Here is a 27,032-nt window from a genome sequence, read left to right as displayed (position 1 = left end):
GCTACCATTGGAGTAGGCGCGTGAAATACAAAGTACTGTAGTATCACGTACCGTGATCTAGACTTGAATACTATACACAATAACAGCCGTACAGCGAGTGTTTTTTTTAATTAACTGTCTGGTTGTTTACCAAAATTTACCGGAAGATCTTCAAAATAAAAGCTCTAGCTTAAACTACTTCAAAAAATGTTCGATTATGGAATGAGTTTGCCTTTCATTTGTTGACTGTAATCAGAATAAAAGACACAACAAAGTTTTCAGGCAAACAAAGTTTTTTTAATCAACCTTTTTGGTGGATAAAAATATAAACATAAAAATCATTCACACATTAAATATAATTGAGGAAAACAAAGACAAATTTATCTTTCTGACCCTTCTGACCGACATAAAGAGTGGTTGTTTACCAAAAATCTACCGGAAAATCTTCAAAATAAAAGCTCTAGCTTAAAGTACTTCAAAAAAATGTTCGATTTGCCTTTCATTTGTTGACTATAATCAGAATAAAAGACACAACAAAGATTTTAGGCAAATAAAGTTTTTTTAATCAACTTTTTTGGTGGATAAAAATATAAACAATCATAAAATTCAATCATTCATTAAATATAATTGAGGAAAACAAAGACAAATTTGTCTTTCTGACCGACATAAACTGGCTAATTGTTTACCAAAATCTACCAGAAGATCTTCAAAATAAAAGCTCTAGCTTAAACTACTTCAAAAAATGTTCGATTATGGAATGAGTTTGCCTTTCATTTGTAGACTATAATCAGAATAAAAGACAATATTTTAGGCAAACAACGTTTTTTTAATCAACTTTTTTGGTGGATAAAAATATGAACAATCATAAAATTCAATCATTCATTAAATACAATAGAGGAAAACAAAAACAAATTTGTCTTTCTGACCGACATAAACTGGCTGGTTGTTTACCAAAATCTACCGGAAGATCTTCAAAATAAAAGCTCTAGCTTAAACTACAACAAATGTTCGATGATTGAATGAGTTTGCCTTTCATTTGTATACTATAATCAGAATAAAAGACAATATTTTAGGCAAACAAAGTTTTTTTAATCAACTTTTTCTGGTGGATAAAAATATAAACAATCATAAAATTCAATCATTCATTAAATATAATAGAGGAAAACAAAAACAAATTTGTCTTTCTGACCGACAAACTGGCTGGTTGTTTACCAAAATCTACCGGAAGATCTTCAAAATAAAAGCTCTAGCTTAAACTACTTCAACAAATGTTCGATGATTGAATGAGTTTGCCTTTCATTTGTAGACTATAATCAGAATAAAAGACACAACAAAGATTTTAGGCTAACAAAGTTTTTTTAATCAACTTTTTTGGTGGATAAAAATATAAACAATCATAAAATTAATTCACTCGTTAAACATAATTGAGGAAAACAAAGACAAATTTGTCTTTCTGACCTTCCAAGTAGGGTATTAGAACCGTTAGAGTCCTCTAGACATGAACTAACACCGGACCCCCCCGGGTATATTTAGTAAAAAGGCTGCTAACGTGCAAATGATGACGTTGACACACTCATGTGCTCAGGGACGCTTTCAGCTGCTCGTACGTCTTCTGGTCCTGCAAGGTAACAGGTAGGACACGTTGACCACAGCGTGGAAGACCGTGGAGTCAGTCGGCTAACGGGCTAACGGCTCATTTGGGTTCATTCATGTTCCGATGAAGATGGAAAAAGGCCCTAAACATGGGGCCCTATTCAACTTCATATTTCAAATTGATGCTATTTTTTCTCTTCATATTTCATCTTTATTCTTGTAAAAATAAAGCCTGAAACGTGACTTCTTATCTTCTTGGGAATCCTACTTTTAGAATGTGTCAAGCAAAATACATAGCAAAATGGCCCCCGGGCCGCACTTTGGAGACCCCTGCCCTATAATATTTGGCAAGAGAGATAAAAATTAAAGATGCGCTGATGGCTCGTTTGGGTTGTGGTGACGACCGCTTATGTTGTTATTATTATTATTATTATGTCGTTATTATCCACTCCACTGCTTTGGCCGCCATCTTGAAAAAGATTAGCATTTTGATGCTAATGTGTAATATCAAGCGCGGAGGCGCCTGTTAGCATAAAATGCTAGCTGGTCTGTTTTTCCAGCTTTCCACACCAGAGTACGCACTGAGACTGAAGACTGAGATGTGGACATGAGGAACATTTCATGGTCCTCAGCCATGTGACTAAACGTCTCATCACCATTGGACAAAGGTTTGGAGAATGTACTTTCAGTTTGAAGTTCTCCGTACACAAAAGCCGACATGCTTTTTCACTTGGAATGCTGAGCCTCAAAGCGACCCGTTGGATGCTAAGGACACTTCATGGCTTACCTTTTTGGACACAGATGGCCGAACCTTCTTGAAGGCCTCTTCAAAGTGATTTTTGCCTACCCTGATATCCGCGACGGGGCCAGACGACGTGTGACCTGTGAAACCATAACAAAAGGTCTTCCTTTAGCTGTGAAGCATTCATAGCGTTCCCACACTCGGAGCTGCCATGAAGCCCGGTGGCCCAGTGACGTGGTCTACCAAGTCAACCAGGATGGATGGATGGATCAGACGGCAGCTTTCCAGGTAAGCTTGGTGGGACTGACATTACCAGAGGAGGATGGGGGGGTGCACCGGGACTTCAGGTAGGCCTTCAGGGCATTGACCGAGGCCTCCCTCACCAAGGCAGTCAGGTCGGCGCCACTGGAATCATGGAATCAAAGATGACATGTGACTTCCTGCTCTTCTCTACGGCTCATCTTTGTCACCCAAAATTCTCAATTCTTTATAGAAGATGGACGATAATATTCAAATGCATTTCCACACCGGAGCCATTTTGGCCCACTTGTCAATTTCTATTATTATTAGGATTTTTATTGATGAATTTGCCAAAAGGCACGCGGGCGCGTTCCTTATTCACCCACGACGCATTCCTGATCTCCAATTAAAGAAGAAAAGTACAAAAAGCCAAAAGCTTTTCACTCACGTGAAGCAGTCGCATCGTTCATCGAAGGCGATCTCCTCCAGACTGACATCTTCCTCCAGCTCAGGTTTGGTTCCGCCCTGCAAGGAGCGCAGGTTGACATGAGCAGCACTTCCTGCTTGTTCACGCGGGGACGGGTTCTGTACGTACGCTTTGTCATCTTTCTAAGTCACGTTTGTTTCGACATAACTAAAATCCAACCTCGGCTCCAGCATTCCCACAACTCCAGTGAAAACAAGCAGTATAAAAAACGGAGGGAGGCTGACGTCACTGCAGCGCCCCAATGAATGTGTTGCTAAGACACAATGCATTATGGGAAAACCCAACAGTTTTTTGCTTTTCAAAGTGGTATTGGTACATGTTTGTATATTTGCCAAATATGCCCTTTGAGTGTTAAGTTGCTGTGTGATGAGTTTAGTGTCAGCACAGTGTTGACTTGACTTTGGGCAAAGACTAACCAATCAGATTGGACTATGAAAACGACTACTTCCTCCTATTAGCATTGTAGCATACTTTGGTAATGGTGAGCAGGATTGCATGGCGATCGGCGGGGGGCGGCAGACCCACATACAGCGTTTTGTCCAGGCGACCCGGCCTCAGAATGGCAGGATCGATGATGTCTGCCGAGAGAAAAGAGCAGTTCTGGGCGTTACTTTTACCCAATAGATGGACGTTTGAATAATTGTTTTGTTTTTCACCAACGCCGGATGGTGACCTGGTCTGTTTGTTGCAGCCATGATGAAGACTTGCCGTCGACCTTCTAGACCGTCCATCTCCGTCAGCAACTGGTTCACCACGCGCACACTGGCGCCTGCCTGAACGACAACAGAGCGCGAACGCGACATCGACACACGACACATCTGGTCTGACGGTAGACAACGACAGGCCGACGCAGCGGGACTTTGCCGAGATGGCGCCAACGTGTGTTCTCACCTCACGGCCTGACCGGCGAGGACACAAAGCGTCAATCTCGTCGAAGAAGATGACGCAGGGAGCAGAGTTGCGCCCCCTTTGGAAGACCTGCCTCACAGCCCGCTCACTCTCTCCAACATACTGGATGAATCAAGACAGGAAATAAATATAATAGTGCTTTATTCATTATTATTGTTATTATTATTATTATTAAAAAATCACATTTTTGTCCATAGTTAACTCAGAATTAACCGCATTTAACCACAGATAGAACTAAGCTTTTATCTTCGTATAAGTAGAGGAAATATCTTTGTGGTACACGACTCCAAGTGCAACTACAAGGGTAATTAAGGGTTAATAATAACTGAATTAATTAATCTAAGGAAATGAATGTGTTAACTTGACAGCCCTGGTGTATTCATTATAATGGGACAGACTTTGCAGGTTGTCGGTACAACTCTGCTGGTTGCCCATGAGAAGGCGTGAGATACTAGCGGGAATTACTAGCAGGATGCGGAGGTGGCGCATTGTAGAAGTGGATAGCGTCAGGCTGTGACATCAGCAGTCGTTGAAGTTCTGGGACTCACCATGTTGAGCAGCTCTGGACCCTTCACGGAGATGAAGTTGAGACCTGACTCGTTAGCCACGGCCTGTGAGGACACACCAGAGGATGACGGACATGAGACTACCACACGGGATCAAAACCTGCGCTACGGGTGTAACATGCTCATCGTCAGACCTTAGGGGAAGTAACGTTTGGTGTGCTACAACGAGCTAGAGAAGATGACAGCGGTGTGCTTGCCATTGGTCAGTAGAGATGAGAAACGGTCCAACAGGCTAAAAGCATTCATGCTGTACTTTAAAAAAACTACCTAGAAAACAATACTTCTGTTAGGAATGGAACATTTTCCACTTTATTTTCGCTCTCTCCAGCACCAGCATTGCGGCTGTTTGTATCTTCTCCTGTTTGGATTACATCACAAACTGTCCTGGAGACATTTCAAAACAGCAGCTGAGCCGTTTGCATTTTGTTCCCTCGTTGTAGCGTTACACCCCCGATATGTTTATGTACTTTATGTATTTTTATGTACTCTATATGCTGGACAACCTTAGCAAGCAGGGTTTTCCCACATCCTGGAGGACCAGCCAGCAGGACTCCAGATGGAGCACTCAGTCCTAGCGCCTTGAACTGCTCCGGGGAACGTACGGGAGCCTGCATGACACAGAGGTATAATATGTGTGGTAAGTACCATGAAGATATGGACCCAGTACTGCGCCTATCCTTATGGGGAAATGAAGGACAATAGGCAGTATAGGTGTTGTTAGATGGTTCCGATGAGATCAGACCCGAGGGCAGTGAGATCTCCATACGGCAAACAGTGAGACTATTTCAGAAAACACGGCCTCTGGTGTCAAGTAAACCCCTTGAGTAAAAGTCGCCATCAAGAAGCAGCAGCAGATATTTCCAGTAGCAGTGATGGAACCACCAGAAGGTTGAGCTGCATGAAGACAATGTGGACAATAAAAGAATGACAGTAATCCCTCATTCATCACGGTTAGTTGGTAGTTAGTTGCTAGCTGGAGCATAGAAAAGCCGTGTCGGACTTTCTAAATCAGGGGTCTCAAACACGCGGCCCGCGGGCCAAATGTGGCCCGCAGCACACTAGTTTGAGGCCCCCCGCCTTGATATGAAAGTTTAATGTTTGATATGGATGCTGTATGGTATCATGTACCCAGAAAAAATTATTACGTTTGATTCATGTTCATGTTAAAGGTTAAATAACTGTTAATAGTTATCCTCCCTATCCGTGTGGAAGTGGTAAGTTTTTTATATGGATGCTGTATGGTATCATGTACCCAGAAAAAATTATTACGTTTGATTCATGTTCATGTTAAAGGTTAAATAACTGTTAATAGTTATCCTCCCTATCCGTGTGGAAGTGGTAAGTTTTTTATATGGATGCTGTATGGTATCATGTACCCAGAAAAAATTATTACGTTTGATTCATGTTCATGTTAAAGGTTAAATAACTGTTAATAGTTATCCTCCCTATCCATGTGGAAGTGGTACGTTTTGAGCTATTTAAGTTTAAAGGTAAATTGACTTTGAGACCCCTGTTCTAAATACATAAAATAACCCCCCCCCCAGTCAGCTTTACACCACTAGAAATGCCTGAATGTAAAAAGGAATGGCATGAGAAGCTAAGACAAAAGCAGTCCTAAGAGAAGAAGAGTTTACCAATATGGCCATGGTCAGTTCTTCTCTAATTTCATGAAGGGCCCCCACGTGGTCCCAGGTGACATCGGGCACGGTGGCGAAGCCCTCCCTCTTGGCTGAAGGCTGAACGCGGGAAAGAGAGGCCTCAAAGTCTGACATGACGATGGAGAGGCTGCTCAACTCTTGCTCTGAGAGCGTTTCAGTGCTCTTGAGCAACTGCAGCAGCTGGTACAGCTCCCCCTGGTGGACACAGAGGAGCATATAAGGTAAAATAATAAAAATAATAATTTAGCAACTCATTCATTCATTGAACTGGCGTGCTTGCGTGTTTCTTACCGGCGGGTTACCCTCAGGTGAGTGATTGTCATCCACCCGTCCCGAGTTCATTGTGCTGTGTCCGTCCTCACGGATATCTTGCTTTGTTGCATCAGCTCCCGTCCTGGTTTGGCTCTTCTGCTGTCCTTTCAGGGCCAACAGAACCCGGTTGACAGCGCTCATGGCGGCTTCGCGGCAAAGCGCCATGAGGTCCGCCCCCACGTAGCCCGGGGTGAGACGGGCCAGTTTGGCGTAGTCAAAATCCTCTGGCATCTTCAGCTGACGACACAAAGTCTTCAAAATCCTGACAGAACGCAAAGAGTCAAGGTCAGAGGTCAACATGGGCCTCGGTGGTTTATTCCAAGCATTCTTTTCCTAGGGTGGAATGAATGTGGAATGAACATATGCAGGATCTTGGACGTGAACGTTAGCATTCCTTTGGGCGTTTTCGCTAACAGATGATCCCATCCAATGTTTGTGCACCAGTACCGGAGCACGACACCACCACCATCACGGATGCTGCAGCATCCCTAGTTTTCACTGATGCAACTGCAAAACCACTGCCACAGGTAGGTTGCAGACCTGCGAGGGGCCTGTGCATGATCCCGGCCCAATACATCGGTCGTCAGTGCGACCCGATCTTTAGTGTGGGGCAAAAATCATCCAAAAATGTATCATACGGACTGACCTGAGACGGGCTGCTTCATCTGGGATGCCGAGGCATATCTCTCTGTCAAAGCGTCCCGCTCTGCGCAGGGCTGGGTCCAGGGAGTCTGGCCTGTTGGTAGCACCAATGACCAGGACTTGAGGACTTGCCAGACTGTTCAAGTCTGTCGGTAGGTGAGAAAGACAAAACAGAATTGTGACATTCTAGCTTGCATGGAGCTACCGCTGAAAGGTCAGAATATGGTGGAACATCTTCTCCGTTATTTGGTTCTGAGGTTCCTACGTGTATTTGAAAACCAAGGTAAGGACACTCACACAAGGTCTTGCTCAAAAAAGGTCCTATCAGAACCACACAGAAGACCATGATAATCCTCTGGTTCTTTTCCGAAATGAAATCATCAATGAAACCTTTGTTGGAGGTTCTCCACTTCACTAAATTTGTCCTTTTTTTCCAAGTCTATGAAGTCCCTTCAAATGCCGAGACCATCGGAAATGAATATATATACTGCAATATTTGTAGTATAGCACCGCAGTATTCATGGCGGTGGTGCTAAGTGATGGCATCCTACCATCCATGCAGGTGAGCAGCTGGGCGACGATCCTCCTTTCCATGTCTTTGGAGGCCACTTCTCTCTTGGGTGTGATGGAATCGATCTCGTCAATGAAAAGGATGCACGGAGCGGAAGTCTGCCATGAGGTGAAGATTCCTACGTGTTACGACAATAGCCGCCATCATCCGACCGATGGTGGAGTTATGAAAGTAGCACCAACCACGGCAAGGTCAAACAACTCCCTGAGCTTCTGTTCAGATTCTCCCGACACTCCAGACACCAGCTCTGGAGCAGACACCTTCAGCAAGGGGAGTTCCAGCTCCTGGAATAGGTTTCATTAAAAACATAGGCGTCACTCCGTGATGCCAGACCATAGCCCACCAAGCCTTTCTAACATTCCACGTCCTGAGATTTGTACGATTCCTGCTGGCATCGGATTGACGTGGATATCGGAAGATCACCACTACTTCATTTAGGGAAATCTGCTTCCGCTCGCCATCCCACTCACCCCCGCCACAGCGTGTGCCAGTAGAGTCTTCCCGCAGCCAGGAGGTCCGTGGAGGAGAAAGCCTCTGGGAGGAACCATTCCGAGCTGCTGGTATATCTCTGGGTGCCGCATGTGGATCAGCAGTTTACACACTTCCTGGACGTCACCATACAAATGCAGAACATCAAATAGCACCAACAGATACTTTTGGTAGGTGGCTATGGTGGGTAAAGCAATACTGACCGTTAACGTGTCTTCATTACCACCCACGTCTTCAAACTTCACAGTGGGGTGCTGCAGCTTCGTGGAGTTGGACTTTGCTGGGAAAATACAAGCGCTGTATGAAACATTCACTTTATTCCCATCATATTCCACTTTACTCACATAGCATAAGAACTTTATTCACTATTTTCTTTCAAATGTTCTCTTTTCTCTTCAAACTGACTCTTCTTGTACAAATACTGCAGATATTTCCATTTTTGCTGGAAAAGGGTATTTTGTTCAATTCTATTTTTTTTTTTTTTAAATAAGCCACAGGCCACAAAAGGCCCCCAGGCTGCACTTTGGACACCCCCGCCATATGTGAAATCAGCATGCTGCTGTGAAAATCTGAAGGTTATGCAGTAAAGGACATGGCCAATGCTGCCATCATGGCCACCGAACGCCACCTTACATATTCCACTGTCATTGAACACATCGCTACCTTTCTTCTCTTGTTTCTCTCTGGGTTGGTCTTTTGCTGCATCTTCAGCAGACCTCTTTTTCCTTTTGACGGACCTTTTCAGACGCTCCCCGGACTCCAACATGCCAACATGTTCCTGTTGGCAAGACAAAAAAGGTTCATGTGAACGCGGAGGAAATATACTTCTGGTCTTCTAATAGATCACATAGATGACGATCCCCACGCCAACACGCTTACATTTAGAGCCCCCATGTGCTGATCTTCACTGAGCTCCACAAAGACGCTGGTTTCCTCAGGCCCTCGACCTCGATCGATGAACCAGCCTCCTGAGAAAGCTTGGTTTGTGGCAGGCAGCTCTCCAACAGAGGAGTAGGTGCCCAAGTCAGAGGATGCTTTCCGGTACAGGGACGTAAGAGAGCTGTTCATGTGACTGGCGGCCTGTAGGGGGCAGTAAACACCGCTATGCTTGAATTACACGCTTCTGGGGACCTCGCATGACAAAATATACCTGCTGTATTTGGATGGCAGCGAATAAGTTGATCTACAATACTGGCAAAAGTACTTCAACTGGTCTTTTCTTATCTGAACTACTTTGATACCCCAAAGTTCCTTCCAAGACTCCTAATTGGCTCAGCATGAGAGCTCATCCCAGCTGTCGGTTGACTGTGCTACACGTTTCTTGATGGCATGATGATGGCATGATGACTCTACTGGTTGGCATCCCTTACATGATGGCCCCACTGGTTGGCATCCCTTACATGATGAACTCAGGCCTTGTATACGTCTGTGGAAGATACACCTTACGTAAGGAACACTTACACTGTTGGCTGGGGCTTTTCCATTTAGGACTTCTTCTGAGCTGCTGCTGTCATCCTCACTGTGAACACCATTATTCCACTTTTTTAACGAAGCCCACCACATCGGCAGAAAGACACATGCTGTGTAGAGCACGGCAACGACCTGGCTTCAATGGCGATGACGTTGGCGCTCTCGTGCTTGTCCTCCACCTCGCTCAGTGCTTGATACACTTGAGGGAAATCATAGAGCATGATCAATACTGGAATAGACCCCCCCCATAGAGCATGATCAATACTGGAATAGACCCCCCCCCATAGAGCATGATCAATACTGGAATAGACCCCCCCCATAGAGCATGATCAATACTGGAGTAGACTGTTCACATGCCCCCCCCCATGAACACATACGTAAACATAAAGAGACAATGATGAAATGAAAGCCATGTTGCCAGCCTACCTTTCTCAACCTGAATTCGAAATGCTGCCTTGTTTCTCCTGCCGTAGTCCAACCTGAAGTCACCATGAAATTCATTAAGGGAGACGTCTGACAAGGACACGACCAAGACTGCAGATCAACCATGATCAAACACGGCAGCTGGAACACATCCAAACATACACTGGCTCTTGTGCTCCTTTCGTGCAGCCAGAAGCCCACAACCCCCCCACTGGAGGCTTCATGCATGTTAGCAACTCGGCCGAGGACTTAGCTTTTTTACATAAGGTCTGTTTTGACGGAGCAACACATGGGAAAATGGCGTTCGGAGTCATCTGATAAACGTACCTGTACTGCTTCTGAAGTTCCTGGGCGACACTGGATAGATCCACGTGCTCCTTCTTGTTGGAGGCCAAATACTGCCAAAGAAAATGTAAGCCTTGATCCAACCCAATGACATCCACTCACGACCACGGGGCAAATCCAGGCCTAAAGTACGTGTAGTCAATCATGTTCTTAAAGGGACAGTTTGGACTTTTTGCCAATTTTCCAAGACAAATTTTACAAAGGCAACGTGCATGCAAGTGTAAATGTCGCTTTAGCCTTTAAGCCATTTGACGGCACATTTTACACACTGATTGATTCATGTTCATGTTAAAGCTTAAATAACTGTTAATAGTTATCCTCCCTATCCGTGTGGAAGTGGTAAGTTTTTTATATGGATGCTGTATGGTATCATGTACCCAGAAAAAATTATTACGTTTGATTCATGTTCATGTTAAAGGTTAAATAACTGTTAATAGTTATCCTCCCTATCCGTGTGGAAGTGGTAAGTTTTTTATATGGATGCTGTATGGAATCATGTACCCAGAAAAAATTATTACGTTTGATTCATGTTCATGTTAAAGGTTAAATAACTGTTAATAGTTATCCTCCCTATCCGTGTGGAAGTGGTAAGTTTTTGGCTATTTAAGTTGAAAGGAAATAACTTGAAGGCTACCGTTTAGGTGGCTAGCTCTCTAGTTTGCGAGTTAGCATGTGTCTCAAGACCCTGCAGTTGCGCAATATGTTGTAAATAAAAAGAGTATAAATGTGACTATAGTCGTGTTTTGTCATGTCTACAGGGCTCTAATAATGCTTTGTTCATTTTAATATGAAAAAAATCATTTGTCTACCCACCAACTATATGTGCTTTCTTAACTTTTTATTATTATTATTATATTTATTTATTACTGATTGATTTTCTTTATTCTTGATTTGTTTAGTTATTTTTCATCTTAATTTGTGCTGAAAAAAATTTGTAAAAAATTACAATATTTGAGGACAGTGGAATGTTTTATCAGAGCTTTTGTTGTAGAAATTCAGAACCAAAGCACTGAAAAAGTTTGTATATTTTTCTGTTTTTAATAAATGCGTTTTTTTTTTTTTTTTTGGAAAACCTGATGCGAGCAAGTGAAGACATACCTGTTCCAATCTCTGTCTGAGACGACCATCCAGCATTCCACCACCTCGGTTCTTCATGTCTGCTTCGTCTCTGAAAGTCCAGCAGATTATGACAACATTCAAATGAGAAAGGAGTTGAACACTGTCGCGTACTTTTAAATCCTTGATCTTATAGTTTTGGCGGGTTAAAGAAGACATTATATCAGGGGTGTCCAAACTTTTTCCAAGGAGGGCCACATGCTGGAAAATGTTGTAAAGCAACACAAGAAGAAAACACTCCATGTCAGGCATATAACTGAAGTACTATTTTAACTTTTCTGACATTCCCATTAAAAATAGTCCATTCTTACTTCCACTTTTGTCATTCCATCATCAACACATTTCCCACATCCCCAAAGTATCCCTTTAAGTGAATTTCCGAGCACAAATGCCCTTCGATATTAAGCTTATTTATATATTATTTATAACTTTATATAACGATATTAACTTACTACTGCACCTCTGCAAATTCCAATTGAATTGAATGCCAGATGTCAACATTTGAGCTAACAGTTCCCCACATTGTAAAAATGCCCAATTTCCCCATAATTCTACATTTCCATTCCATCATTTCAATTAATTCCCACGCAATTTCTCCAAAAAAGGCTTTCTGGAGTTCACACAAGCATGTGTGCGTACAACAGACTTAGAAATGAAGTTTTTCCCCAACACAGTTAGCTAGAAAGCAACAATCCTGTGCTTGTGTAGAAGCGCACACTTTCATACATGAACATTTAAAAACACGTGTTTACACGTCGTAGACATGTTGGAAGCATGGAAGCACACAACCGACCCGCCTCTGTCACAAACAGTACTATTGCTATTAATTGTGGGATTTCTCACCTTCCTAAATGCAAATGTAGAACAGATTTCTTTTAGCCATGTGAAGAAAATTCCCTTATTTGCTACTTTCCGCTGCTTCCTGGTTTCTTCCTCGTGGGTATTTGGGGAACACACGCTTCAGATCATTCAGAACGGGCAAGGGCGCCCCCTCTGTTCATGTTTTTATTGCAACTCGGTGAAACCCATTCTTATGAGTTGGGCGGGATTAAAACGTCATTCAATATCAAATGAGGTGACTTCCTTCCGGTGAATAATTCCTTTATTTAGGGTTCTACACGACTTAAGTCATGATTTACATTTTATTGGATTAAAAATGTGTAACGGGAGGTTTGTCACACCACTATAAACAGATAAGTTATTTTGTTTTTAATTATGTTTTACCCAAAAGGAAATTCTGAGATACTCTCGCTAAATAAAATATCAAATAATTTAGGAGGGAAGTTAATAAAAGTCTTGTACGGAACGTTCAATACATGAACTGACAAGAAGGCACACATTAAGGCGTTAACATGCAAAGGGGTGAGTTTTAATTGATGTACACATCTAGAACAGCAACGTATATGCAAGAAAATAAAGAGTAGCTCACTGGTGTACATACATGGAATAATTACAACACACAATTGACATGGTACATGGAGAATACAGTGTAAAAATCCAGATAGCACAATGGTCTTCAGCGTCAACCTTCTCCGTGCTTCCTTTGCCAAAAGCTTGGGTGATCTTCGAGAAATAACATACACTGACCGTATGAGGCCTCAGCCAAGGAAACACGTTTTTTCCATGACATTTTCATGTTTGTTCAGCACAAAACGCTCCTACGAGTAAGCAACATACGGCGACAAAGCAAATGTGTGCAGGAATCGAGCAAAACTAAACGCATGTCGGAGGCCGAAGCTGTTCTGTGACGTTAAGAGCACCTCCATTTCTTCTTGCCATGACAGCGAGAGGCTGCCAAACGTGTCAAACGTAGTCATAACTCCAAAAGCAACACTTGGTTATTACGGTATCCCTTTAAGGGACTATACTATACATAGGATATACTATTCTTTGCTGTCCTCTACTGTCTATTTTGGGGTTAAGGACTAGATAAATCAACTTGACTTAACATTGAGTCAAGACATTGTCCAAGTAGCTGGAAAGTGAGTAGCATGGCCATGGTCTGGGGTGCACGAGTGCTGCCAGTAGCTGCGGTTCATTGAGCGTGAGCATGAATTCCTGTAACCTACCTAGTGCTCATGCTCAAAGACTACATAGGACAGACTAGAACTGGCCTCTCTAGTACCATGGTGGTGGTACTAGATAGGACAACTCTAGTCTGTCCTATCTAGTACCACAGCGTTGGACCTGGAGTCTGTTTACAGTGTTGGCAATAAATAGGACAGTACTAGTTAGACTAAATAGGCGCAACATAGCACAGGATAACACTCGGTAGACTAGATAGGACAGGTTAGAGCTGTCCTGTTTAGTCCGCATGCCCAAAGGCAAATATGTAGTCTGTCCTATCTAGTCTTTTAGTATAAGCCAATGAAACCTGCTCAGGTGAGCCTTTCCATTCCCTGAGAATTCCCAAGTTTCATCTGTATAGTACTGGCCCTTGACCAGATAGGATAACAAAGTGAGTACTGAGTTTCAGATACTGTATGACAGGATACATGGCCTCCATGACAAACGGAGATGGAGATTTACAGTCAAAAGTCAAACAGCTGGAGGATTACAAATGCAGATATATCATTTGTTGTGGTCATGGATGTATAATTTTAACCTTGTGGAAAATTGAAATTTGTTGTATGTTATTCTATGTTCTATGATGAGCCATTCGGTAACACAAAATCAGGGTGTCCAAAGGTGAAAAATGGGGTGAAATTACATGAAGCAATTACCAATGATAACACAAAAAACATGTCTTAAAGGGGACCTATGATGCTTTTCTGACCTACAAATGTCGTTACAATTGTTCTATTCTGGTGTTAAACCATGCTAACGTTTCAGCTTGGTTTCCTTTGTGATGTCACAAAGGGGCAGACTTCCTTATATGGGCGTGTCTGTAAGCCTCGTGGCTGGCCTCGAATCCAAGCTCTGCTAAAAGTGGCGTTCATTCGTATTTAGGAAGCACTTTGGGAGTGTGACCAATCACAGCAGGAGTGGGCGCTGGAATAGGTGCAGATTCTGGAAGAGCCAGAAAACTTTGTGTCCACTACTCAATACAAAGGGTGGAAAATGAGAATGAAAATGTGGTAATTTGGAGGTAATTGTTACCTTAAAAGGACTTAAAAGTGAATGAAAAATTGGAATTTCCATCCACTTTTTACTTGGTCCTATTTTAACCTTGTCATAATAACGGAAATTATATGTTTTGGTTACACGGTGTACATGGAATAAAGATGTGTGTTATTAATGGGCATACTTGAAGGGCAGCTACAATAGGTCCCCTTTAAGTATTTGCAGTTTTTATACATCATGGCCCATTATACAAATCAGATGTCATCTTGACCCCACCCCTGAAAACCCACCACCAAAAATAGGTCCTGTGGGCCCCGACTTTATCTGTGTGTGTGTGTGTGTGTATACTCTATATATATATATACACACATACACGTGTACCTACTGTATGTTTGTAGTATATATAGAAAATAGAGATGTCACAAAAATGAGTAGCCCTTACATTTCTTTCCATGCAACAACAGAGGAAACAACCCTTGGATACCATTAAAAGTAGTCAGTGTACTGTCCGGCCGTCAATTCAGCGTACTCTGGGTTCCTTGCCATGAAGTGCCAAGTTTGAGCGTGTTGGGAGAGATCCGAGGTGCAGCTTTAAGACCTACCGCTACAAGTCATGTGACGCCAGGGAGAAAAAGAACGGGCTGATGAGTTGACGTATTTGATCCAAGTGTTGTTTCCATGAGAAGACATAGCAGTGTACTCACTTTTGTGACAGTATACACTTGCATACAAATGCACTGTGTACACACATCAATACATACTGCATATAGTACAGCACCATGCGTTTCCAGCGTGAAAGGTGCATGATGGGGCCCTCAAAGGAACCCCTTTCTTGGCGATACCAGATCTAGGTGGGCTGTACAGCAATGTACAACCTGACGCTATTGAGTGGAGCGCTTCTTTGCAAACCTTTCTTCCAGAGCACTTCATTGAAGCTCGGATGAGGCAGGAAGAAAGGAACCCAAGTCCTACAAGTCAAGCCGCTAACCACGAGGGACACACTGACGACATCGGAAAGGAAAGAAGCGGGATGAGGAGTGACCACTAGAACCAAGCATCCACAACAAACGGAATATTTAAATAAAGGACATAAACGTCTCTATTTCTTACTGCGCAAGCGCTTTGACTTTCGTAAAAGGTCTGAGCTCTTTCTGGTGCGCTTTAGGGATATCTCTCCCTCGCGGGGCGGTTCTCTGGCCGGCGAGGAGGCCTCCGCCCTGCTTCCTGCCAAGCCCATGGCAGCCAGGCTGGACGCAGAAGAAGACAGAGGAGTGCTGCTGGACGTGGAGGGGACAGATGTTCTGCTGGTGGATCCTCCCATGGCGGCGGCGTTACTGTCCATGAGTTCACGCAGTTTGTGCTCAAGCTCGGCGAGGCGGGCGTTCTGCTCGCCGATGACCTGCGTCTGCTCCAGCAGCTTCTGCTCTTGGTCCTGCAGCTGCTTCTGTTGCTCCAGCTGCTTGACACGGATCTCCTGCATCTCCCGCCGCAAGACCGTCACAGACGCACCGTTTACCTTCACTTGCTGCTGCACCTTGGTCATCTCCGAGCGGGATGGCGCGTTCTTGGCCAGCAGGGACATGGTGGTCAGGGAACTCGACGGACCGGCCACTGAAGACATTGAAAAACATCCTTAGTTTCATTTGATACAAACATCATCGATGACATGAAGATTTCTGCGAGCCAAAGTCTTGATTCTAACAAATATGATTTTTTTTGGCACACTAAAATATTTATACCTAATGCAAGACAAAACACAGGAATAGAAAGAGTAAACAAGTCAAGTGAAAAAGCATAAGAAGACGTGTTATAGTAACATCCTTTCACATGTTCAAGGGTACCATCTTCATCCTTGATGACTAGCATTCATCTCATCTAGTCTGAAGGTGCTGAAGGTGGGGAGGTTGTAACTCCGTACAACTACATATTCCTCCGCAGCACGCATAAGTGGATCTGGAGCGACTCACAAAGCAGCACCATTAGGCCAAAACCAAACGCTGTATCCCAAACATGGAAACCCCAGGACCACCTGGTGCGGGTGGATGACCAGGAATCCATGAACAATTCCCAGCATGGTGGTGGAATCCAAATATGAGAAAACAGAATTGAATGATTTGTCGAGAAGCAAAAGCAATGAGAAGATAACTACCAGGAGTAGAGCCAATCAGGCGGCTGCACAAGTCGGCTCCCGGTAGCTTTTTCTTCAGAATGGGAACAATCTTCTCATCAAAGTACTCCATCGCCATGGAGGAGATGTCTCTCAACTCTTGCAGAACCTCATGAGCTCTCTGCGGAGCTCTAGTGGAGTTGACGTATCGCAGCACACGGTAGATCTCATCTATGACCTGACAGCAGAAGAGACAACAGTGCATGGCCTTCAGTGGGTGGCTTATGTGAGAAGGTGGCAGCTCACCTTTCCAGGGATGAAGCAGCAGAGGTTGGAGTCGACGTATTTCATGAAGGTCATGTTGAGAAGAGAAAGGCGCGTCTCCACTGCAGCCAGAATGTCAGCATGACGAGCCAAAGAATGATTTCTACGTTCTGACTCTCGTCTGGAAAAGAAAAGAAAAACAAAGAAATACACTTGATCTGGTTTCAATCATTTTGTGGTGATCAACTTAGAATTTCCCCTAATTTGAGAAAACATAGCATTCAGAAGGTGATTGTTTCACTGCGGTAGAGGCATACGTTGGTAGAATGGTACATAGCGAATGCACTGCCGATGTTAGCAATCCTTTCTTCACTCCCATCCCTGGTTACGGAAGCTAGCTCCCAGGAAGTGGAACTCTTGCAGGGGAGGAGCTTGAGCTGGTGAACCAGTTTTTAAATGTAAGTGTCTGAGTTGCTAGAAAAGTGCTATTCAAATAAAACGTATTATTATTATTAACACTTAGATGCATAAGTGGGTCAAAAATGCGCAGTATCTTCGTAATGACATTTTTTCATCATTTCATATTCCAGGTATTCCTCAAAAAACATGTTTTTGATATCATGCCATTCACATTTTTAACTTACCTTTTATACATTTGAAAAATTTTTAGTTTTGTGTTACTACCCCAACCTTCCATAAGTGGGTCAAAAATGACCCGGTCAGGTTGTTTTCTTGAAATATCTTTGTAATAACAATTTTTCATCATTTCATATTCCAGGTATTCCTCAAAAAACATGTTTTTGATATAATGCCATTCAAATTTTTAACTTTTATACATTTTAAGAATTTTTAGTTTTTGTGTTACTACCCCAACCTTCCATAAGTGGGTCAAAAATGACCCGGTCAGGTTGTTTTCTTGAAATATCTTCCTAATGAAAATTTTTTATCATTTCATATTCCAGGTATTCCTCAAAAAACATGTTTTTGATATCATGCCGTTCACATTTTTAACTTATCTTTTATAAATTTTAAGAAATTTTAGTTTTTGTGTTACTACCCCAACCTTCCATAAGTGGGTCAAAAATGACCCGGTCAGGTTGTTTTCTTGAAATATCTTTGTAATGAAATTTTTGTATCATTTCATATTCCAGGTATTCCCCAAAAAACATGTTTTTGATATCATGCCGTTCACATTTTTAACTTACCTTTTATATATTTTAAGAAATTTTAGTTTTTGTGTTACTACCCCAACCTTCCATAAGTGGGTCAAAAATGACCCGGTCAGGTTGTTTTCTTGAAATATCTTTATAATGAAAATTTGTTATCATTTCATATTCCAGGTATTCCTCATAAAACATGTTTTTGATATCATACCATTCACATTTTTAACTTAACTTTTATACATTTGAAAAATTTTTAGTTTTGTGTTACTACCCCAACCTTCCATAAGTGGGTCAAAAATGACCAGGTCAGGTTGTTTTCTTGAAATATCTTTGTAATGAAAAATTGTTATCATTTCATATTCCAGGTATTCCTCAAAAAACATGTTTTTGCTATCATAACATTCACATTTTTAACTTACCTTTTATAAATTTTAAGAAATTTTAGTTTTTGTGTTACTACCCCAACCTTCAATAAATACACATGTATTTTCTATGGAATCCAATAGGAACCATTGATTCTTATCAACGTTGCCTGTCAGGAATAAATTATTATTATTATTTTACACATAGTGCCAATACAACATGTATTATCTTCATACAATATTGTGTATGTGTTTTTCATGACTGTTAGTATTATCAACAAATTAGCCTACTTTATAACTAGCTGACACTAGCTGGCTAACATTACTATATGTATTGTTGGAGGATGAAATCATTCTTGTGTGGTCCTAAATATAATACTAAATATCATACAAGTGATTATTCCTAACCAAAATGGCAAAATTGGCATAAAAAGGCATTGATTCTAGTGTGGGTGATTTTTGAGCCACTTGTGGAAGAGTTTCATTTCATTCCTAAGTTGCTGCAGTTAACACTCACCTGGGAAGTTGAGCCTTGACTTGCCTCTGACACATGCTGTGATAACGCTCCACCTTCAGGAAGCCCTGATTAAGAACCCGCTGGCAGATCATATCCATACGCTTGCATACCTGCAGGCCACAAAGCAGACAAACCACATGCATTGTCCTCTGCTATGACAATAACAGTCCCTTCCATGTATGTCTACATGGCATGGTGTCACGTGACAAAAGAAGCGCCTTAAGCACTTTTGGTGCTCTATGCTGTCCTGCTAGGTGTTAGCATGCTAACTGTTAGCATTGTAGCCATTGTCCTTACGTTAAATGGGATAGACCTACATTACATGCACATTTCTCTAAAAATCCCATAAGTGTTCAACTCCTTCATACATTTTGGCTATTTTACTTTCACATTACGCACATGCCAATTTTATCCACATTTTCCTTGACCAAAATCCAAACATTACACAATTTGCGCAGCATTTCAACAAAGATTCAGCTTTCTTCAGAAATTGCATCCTGTAGTTCTCTCCTATGGTGTCTAATACGTCACAGCAAGTCTCCTTAAAAAGGACAACACGGCACTAAATAGCACACAAGTACATTCCTATTCTAGCTATGGAGTGACGGTTGTGCTATCATGTTGAGGCTATTAACGACACTAAGCCACAACCATCAAAGCCAACTTATATCCCCGCTTCACAAAAGGACTGCAAAGTGACCACAGGGCAGAAATAACATCTCCACCATGAGGTAAACACTTCCAGGAGGTTTTTTTGTCCTTACCGAGCGCAGCAAACTGATTTCATCGTAAGACAAAAAATGGAGAATGGTCTCAATGGCCACGATAGGCAGTCCTAAAAGAGGGTTATTCTGGTGGGGCTGATCCAGTGACGGAGCGGCTTGTTTTGTTAACACAACGTCGGAATCCAAGGAACCGACACGGTTATCAATTCGCTCCAGGACGGCAGCCATTTTGATCGACCGAGTGGGCGGAAGTGACGTCGCCGAAGAGCCTCTTCATCTTCCTTTCCGCGGTCTTCCGCTTCCAGGCGGTCTCGGCGCCGCATTTGCTCCTTGCTGCCTACCGTGGGTGACAGGTGCTATTGGACCCTTGTGCTGTGTAGGCACAATAATAAACGAGAGAAAATATCTATTATTGTCTTTTTTATGTTGTATTTAATTTGTTAATCTTAATTCTAATCAGAACAAAACAAAGGCTATCTACTGACATATGTGCCAACAACTGAACGACAGTTATAGTTATATCGTTATTCCCTTTTACTCCATTATTTGAGCAAAAATGAACTCAATAGTGCGAAATAAGTAAACAAATGTGATAAATGTAGATGTCAATAAAAAGCTTTAACTACATTCAATCATCTAAATCATGACCATCACTGACTTGTCAACTAATCACCCACATAAACAAACTAGCTTAAAGCTATATTGTGTGGGGACTCATAAAAAGTTCACTTCAAGGGGAACTACACTTTTTTTTACATTTTGCCCATCATTCCCAATCCTTATATGAAACATGAACACATATTTCTTTCCCTTTTGTGTGTATTATAACATGAGAAAACTAGTAAATATGAGCTAGCTAACAATGCTGTCATTGGGATACAAGTATTCCCAATGTGAAGCTAAAACAAACCTCTACCAACATGATCACGCATTAACACGTACACTGATAAAACACAATAGTTGCAGTCTATTGCCCTATTTTCATGATGTAAAACACGAGCCAAACTTCTTTCCGAGGCACATTGATAACCCTAACACATAATTATGCTAGTTCTGTCAACAACAGCAGCAGCCACAACACTTCCCATGTCCGCTCTCCTTGGGATGGCTGGACACAGCCCTCAGGTGAAAAAGTCTTTGTAGGCAAAGATAATACAATAATACTTATGCTATATGTTAGTTAATATACAAGTCTGGTATGTCAATGGAACACTGTTGCTGTTTTTTAGTTTATTTAATGAGGGCTATATTATCAAAATAGGTATTCCCCATGACTTACGTTGTTAGCTAGCTCACATTCACTCATGTTTTTGCACTTGAATGCGCAGAAAAGCTAAATAAATGTGTGTTCATGATTCCTATATGGATAGGGAATGATGGGAAAAGTATGAAATCCGGTCTTTTGTGCTATCTCAGAGCAATTTATGGCGGAGTAGGACATGTCTACAAAGAATTGCCTCTGGTTTCTGCTCACCGATATGGCGGCCAAAGCAGTGCAGGGCGTACTACGGAAGTAGATATCATTAGTTGTGTCCTTGCTATAAACCCTTTGGCATCTCTTCACGTGCACAAGGAATGCAGCGTGGTGACGTCACACAGGCGGGGCGGCAAAGAGGAAGGCAGCAAAGGCCCACCATTTTATCACAAGTCGGAAGATTTTATTTGTTTTACTTTGCTCTGACCCAGTGTGAACACTAGCATTAAAGATGGGGAACCGGGTCGCCCGTGAGGACTACGAATGGGTTTATACCGACCAGCCGCACGCTGACAGAAGGAAGGAGATCTTGGGTGAGTTACTTATCTTTTAGCAACTTTGGCTCAACACATTATCTATTGGAGTACATACTACTACTCTATATACCGTCCATATACCGACATATACCGACGAATGGCACAATTGGTGCCGCCACAGAAGTGGACTTGTGGTGACGAGGGTTATGTAACGGTGATGTTACACTCCGGATGCAGTGTCAAATGTTTCGTGTCGCTTTACATTGTTCACAGCATATACGTTTTAGGCAACAAACATAACGACCGGTGTCATTAAATTGTTTCAAAACAGCTTTTTAGAAAAAAAGTCAGCTATTACGAGGATCTTTGGTGTTATAAATGGTTTGCGTTTCCACTGCCACTAAAAGTTCATAGCACCGCATAGTCGTACACTCAGGTTTTGGTAATAGTAATAGTAATGGTTTAATTCCATTTGAACATGCATCAGATTCCAATTGAGTCCATCCCATAATCAGTTCCCAGTTTCACATGTCCAAAAGGAGTAGGAAGAAGCAAAGCTTATTAAATCCTACCCCTCCATTTGGTACTTTTACAATCACTAACTGTTACATTTGTTCACTTCCTGCTTTCTATTATACAGTTTGTTTGTTTTTTACAATGTGTGACCATACAATACGTAATTTTGAGTAAAAAAAATATCAAAATATTACCGTTTGTGTTAAGTTTATTTATATAGCCCTTAATCGCATAAGAGACTGAAAGGGCTTCAACCAGGGGTCTCAAACACGCGGCCCGCACAAGTTTGATATGGATGCTGTATGGTATCATGTACTCAGAAAAAATTATTACGTTTGATTCATGTTCATGTTAAAGGTTAAATAACTGTTAATAGTTATCCTCCCTATCCGTGTGGAAGTGGTAAGTTTTTTATATGGATGCTGTATGGTATCATGTACCCAGAAAAAATTATTACGTTTGATTCATGTTCATGTTAAAGGTTAAATAACTGTTAATAGTTATCCTCCCTATCCGTGTGGAAGTGGTAAGTTTTTGGCTATTTAAGTTGAAAGGAAATAACTTGAAGGCTAGCTCTCTAGTTTGCGAGTTAGCATGTCTCAAGACCCTGCAGTTGCGCAATATGTTGTAAATAAAAAGAGTATAAATGTGACTATAGTCGTGTTTTGTCATGTCTACAGGGCTCTAATAATGCTTTGTTCATTTTAATCTGAAAAATATCATTTGTCTACCCAACAACTATATGTGGTTTCTTTACTTTTTATTATTATTATTATATTTATTTATTACTGATTGATTGATTTTCTTTATTCTTGATTTGTTTATTTATTTTTCATCTTATTTTGTGTAGAAAAATAAAAATTAAGATATTTGAGAACAGTGGAATGAATGGTCAGAATGGTACAGTCTTGGTCACATGACATTTTCAGAGGATATGATGCTGATATGAGATTGGCAGTCAAATCGTGGAATAGTCAACCATAGTCAAATAATAAGACAATGATTTTTCAATTTTTCATGGCCGTATCAATAATGCTTGGGGGGGGGGGGGGGGGGGCAAAGTAAATCTATGTTGGCGTGTAGGTTTCTTGCTTGGGTTCTAATGTGGAAGATGTCGTCTGGCTTTACGATGAAGTCATCCGCTTGCGCTATCTGGTATCTCGGTCACATGACATCGCCCCCGTTCTTCTGACCTTTGAAATTCAGTTCAGCTTTGTCAACGCGATAAACTTGTGCGGTTGCAGTTTTTTCCCCACCTCGGGTCCAGGCCTCGCTCAGAGTTCCCGGCGTATGTCAGGTGTGCAGGTATGCAAAGAAAGTCAACAGAAGTCGGAATCCCATTTGGGATGGAAGCTTAAGGTTTGTGTACATGGTTGGAATGCCGAAACCTGACTCATTCTTCGCCTGCGGAGTTCCGTTTTAGTACCCGGGTTTTTCCAAAATGTTTACAAACAATGGAGCAAGGTCCCGTTTGTGCGGATGACATTCCAGGGCGGCGTGTTCGTAGCACGGGGGCCAAAAATGCCATCGGTGGTTACACTAAGCCTTTTGTCTTAAGTCCGACTGGACTGACACAGCGCGGTCCCGACGTTCTCCATCCATACTCGACAAGGGCCGCCCACCCATTAGAGACAAGGTCCTTCTGTCACAGTGTGAACTCATGTGTCTTTGTCCACCCACAGCTAAATATCCCCAAATCAAGTCCCTGATGGGTCCCGACCTGAGGCTGAAGTGGATCGTGTGCACCATGGTGGCTATCCAATTTTTAGCGTTCTATCTGGTGAAAGATTTGGATTGGAAATGGGTTCTTTTTTGGACGTACGCCTTCGGGAGCTGCATCAACCACTCAATGACCCTCGCCATCCACGAGATCTCCCACAACACGGCCTTTGGAAACAACAAAGCTTTGTGGAACCGATACTTTGCCATGTTTGCCAACCTCCCCATCGGCCTGCCCTACTCGGCCTCCTTCAAACGCTACCACTTGGACCATCACCGCTACCTGGGGGGAGACGGCGTGGACGTGGACATCCCCACCGCCTTTGAAGGCTGGTTCTTCTGCACCCGCTTTCGCAAGTTCATCTGGATTATTCTGCAGCCTCTGTTCTACGCCATTCGACCTCTTTGCATCAACCCCAAGCCCATCAGCCAGTTGGAGCTGACCAACGTTGTTCTCCAGCTGGCCTTCGACGTTCTGCTCTACTGGGTGTGGGGGGTCAAGCCTGTGGTGTACATGCTGGCCGGGTCCATGCTGGGGATGGGCCTCCACCCCATCTCCGGACACTTCATCGCCGAGCACTACATGTTCCTCAAGGGCCATGAAACCTACTCCTACTACGGTTCCCTCAATCTGCTCACCTTCAATGTGGGCTACCACAACGAACACCACGACTTTCCCAGCATTCCTGGACGAAGGCTGCCCATGGTTAGTATGCGCTTTTGAACACCGACTCTAATGATGGCGGATATGACGTCATGTTGCTGGCTGTGCATTTGGCAACCAAGCTACAACCGGCCGACTAGTTTTAAGACCAACAGCTTTTAGAAGATGTTTCTGCACTGAAGCCGAGCCTGTAGTGGAACACACTAGCATATGTTATTGAGCAAGGCAGCAACGCCACACGCTTGTTCCGCGACAACACCGTCTGATGATCTGAAAAAAAGATGCGTACGAAAGCTTCATTGTCCTTGTAGTCAAGGCCTCCAAGTACAGGAGAAGCTCTAGGAGGTAAGAGTATAATATCCGAAAATACCACCTAAAATACTACATGTCCACAAATGGAGGAAAACCATGGCAACAAAGATTCTGAACCATCATCCATGTTTTTACTGCGTCTGGCCCTAAACCTGAGGTGTGCACCGGTACCTAATCCTGGTCCTAAACCTGAGGTGTGCACCGGTACCCGATCCTGGTCCTAAACCTGAGGCGTGCACCGGTACCCGATCCTGGTCCTAAACCTGAGGCGTGCACCGGTACCCAATCCTGGTCCTAAACCTGAGGTATGCACTGGTACCCTAAATCTGAGGTGTGCACTGGTACCCGATCCTGGTCCTAAATCTGAGGTGTGCACCGGTACCTGATCCTGGTCCTAAACCTGAGGTGTGCACCGGTACCCGATCCTGGTCCTAAACCTGAGGCATGCACCGGTACCCGATCCTGGTCCTAAACCTGAGGCATGCACCGGTACCCGATCCTGGTCCTAAACCTGAGGCATGCACCGGTACCCGATCCTGGTCCTAAACCCGAGGCATGCACCAGTACCCGATCCTGGTCCTAAACCCGAGGCATGCACTGGTACCCGATCCTGGTCCTAATCCCGAGGCATGCACCGGTACCCTAAACTAAACCTGAGGTGTGCACCGGTACCCGATCCTGGTCCTAAACCTGAGGTGTGCACCGGTACCAATCCTGGCCTTAAAAGAAGTATCTCCCAAACGGGCACCCAGCTGTGACCTAAAACTGAGGTACGTCCGGATGTGGACCTGAAAAAGCCACGTCCGTAGGAGCTAGCAAAGCTGGTGCTAATGCCGATGAAAACGGAAGTAGGCGTTGATCCGTGACCTTGGAATGACGTGTCAACGTGTTATCTTGCAGGTGAAACAAATAGCAGCAGAGTACTACGATGAGCTCCCTCAGTACACGTCCTGGGTCAAGGTCCTGTACGACTTCATCATGGACGACACGCTCAGCCCATTCTCCCGGGTCAAGAGGAAGGTCAAAGGAGACGTCAAACTGGAGTAGTTTTTTTTGGAAACAAGACTAACACTTGAACTCACGTGGTTGAAGATTTGAGTTTGGTCCCAAAGTACGCCGCTCCTTCTACTCTACCATGAATATGGAACATTGTTACGCTTTATGGCCTTGGTCTGGTACGCCGGTTAGGTCAAACTCATCGGGGCACAAATCACACCGCTAACTTTTGGTTGGGGGGCCGTGAAAAACATTTAGCAGACTTTTTAATGAAAAACCCTGACTTTAGTTTCTAGTCAATCGGGACACTTTAACCGTAAACCATAACTCATCCTGAGCCGACACGCCCTCATTATGAATCATCTATATCCATATTTCCGCTGCCAAGGGCACCCTTCTCTCTCTAATTGCCACTAACGAGTCATAACGGAATATGATCCATAAACGCATGGAATCACAGTCTCGTGTAGAAGTTCACACTTATGCATCACATAGCGACTATGGTGCCTTCAAGGACCCCTCAACAAAGTGCGACATATCAACACTCAAGGAAGAAAGAAGCTTAAAAACATCCCAAAAAACAGTGGTATTCATATTTCACCTGTATTATGAACTATTTATAAATTATTCTTTTCTTAGTTAATGAATCTGAAGCTTCTTTGGATTAATCGTTAGGCACCAAGAGTCAATTATCTGAAGCTTCTTTGGATTAATCGTTAGGCACCAAGAGTCAATTAATCTGAAGCTTCTTTGGATTAATCGTTAGACACAAGAGTCAATCTGAAGCTTCTTTGGATTAATCGTTAGGCCCCAAGAGTCAATTAATCTGAAACGTCTTTGGATTAATCGTTAGGCCTCAAGAGTCAATTAATCTGAAGCGTCTTTGGATTAATCATTGCTTCTTTGGATTAATCGTTAGGCCCCAAGAGTCAATTAATCTGAAACGTCTTTGGATTAATCGTTAGGCCTCAAGAGTCAATTAATCTGAAGCGTCTTTGGATTAATCATTGCTTCTTTGGATTAATCGTTAGACCCAAGAGTCAATTAATCTGATGCTTCTTTGGATTAATCGTTAGGCCCCAAGAGTCAATTAATCTGAAACGTCTTTGGATTAATCGTTAGGCCTCAAGAGTCAATTAATCTGAAGCGTCTTTGGATTAATCATTGCTTCTTTGGATTAATCATTAGATCCAAGAGTCAATTAATCTGAAGCTTCTTTGGATTAATCGTTAGACCCAAGAGTCAATTAATCTGAAGCTTCTTTGGATTAATCGTTAGGCACCAAGAGTCAATTAATCTGAAGCTTCTTTGGATTAATCGTTAGGCCCCAAGAGTCAATTAATCTGAAACT

General features: G+C 42.7%; 3 protein-coding genes across 4 annotated transcripts; 1 reads left to right on the top strand and 2 right to left on the bottom strand.

Moving 5' to 3' along the window:
• Window positions 1-1,316: 1,316 nt before the first annotated feature.
• nvl (nuclear VCP like) lies at window positions 1,317-12,526 on the bottom strand. Its single transcript, XM_078796110.1, has 24 exons — window positions 12,386-12,526; window positions 11,525-11,594; window positions 10,409-10,479; window positions 10,085-10,137; window positions 9,791-9,857; window positions 9,650-9,707; window positions 9,068-9,268; window positions 8,852-8,966; window positions 8,392-8,468; window positions 8,170-8,304; window positions 7,882-7,983; window positions 7,680-7,797; window positions 7,133-7,274; window positions 6,466-6,748; window positions 6,151-6,369; window positions 5,020-5,124; window positions 4,499-4,561; window positions 3,933-4,052; window positions 3,715-3,814; window positions 3,513-3,619; window positions 3,003-3,079; window positions 2,628-2,719; window positions 2,360-2,454; window positions 1,317-1,597 (listed from the first exon to the last, which is right to left on the bottom strand). Exons 2-24 carry the CDS (start codon window positions 11,579-11,581, stop codon window positions 1,553-1,555), a joined length of 2,502 nt encoding a protein of 833 aa, XP_078652236.1. The 5' UTR covers window positions 11,582-11,594; window positions 12,386-12,526; the 3' UTR covers window positions 1,317-1,552.
• Window positions 12,527-12,889: 363 nt separating this feature from the next.
• On the bottom strand, window positions 12,890-20,047 carry fbxo28 (F-box protein 28). The gene is made up of 5 exons (XM_058078429.2): window positions 19,783-20,047; window positions 19,019-19,128; window positions 17,019-17,157; window positions 16,755-16,950; window positions 12,890-16,216 (listed from the first exon to the last, which is right to left on the bottom strand). Exons 1-5 carry the CDS (start codon window positions 19,969-19,971, stop codon window positions 15,705-15,707), a joined length of 1,146 nt encoding a protein of 381 aa, XP_057934412.2. The 5' UTR covers window positions 19,972-20,047; the 3' UTR covers window positions 12,890-15,704.
• Window positions 20,048-21,316: 1,269 nt separating this feature from the next.
• On the top strand, window positions 21,317-26,453 carry degs1 (delta(4)-desaturase, sphingolipid 1). 2 transcript variants are annotated; one of them, XR_013629714.1, is made up of 4 exons: window positions 21,317-21,531; window positions 23,673-24,415; window positions 25,586-26,356; window positions 26,402-26,453. XR_013629714.1 is itself a non-coding variant. In XM_058077476.2 (3 exons), the coding sequence occupies exons 1-3, from the start codon at window positions 21,450-21,452 to the stop codon at window positions 25,730-25,732; spliced, it is 972 nt and encodes a 323-aa protein (XP_057933459.2). In that variant the 5' UTR covers window positions 21,317-21,449; the 3' UTR covers window positions 25,733-26,447. The 2 variants fall into 2 exon arrangements, 1 of the variants encoding a protein (XP_057933459.2); XM_058077476.2 differs by having other exon boundaries at window positions 25,586-26,447.
• Window positions 26,454-27,032: the final 579 nt, after the last annotated feature.

This window comes from Doryrhamphus excisus, linkage group LG14, assembly GCF_037039965.1.
Source record: "Doryrhamphus excisus strain RoL-2023G ecotype Guam linkage group LG14, RoL_Dexc_Guam_v1.1, whole genome shotgun sequence".
NCBI classification, from domain to species: domain Eukaryota; kingdom Metazoa; phylum Chordata; class Actinopteri; order Syngnathiformes; family Syngnathidae; genus Doryrhamphus; species Doryrhamphus excisus.
The sequence above is the reverse complement of the archived record's forward strand: the minus strand, read 5'-3'. Positions and strand labels throughout refer to the sequence as shown.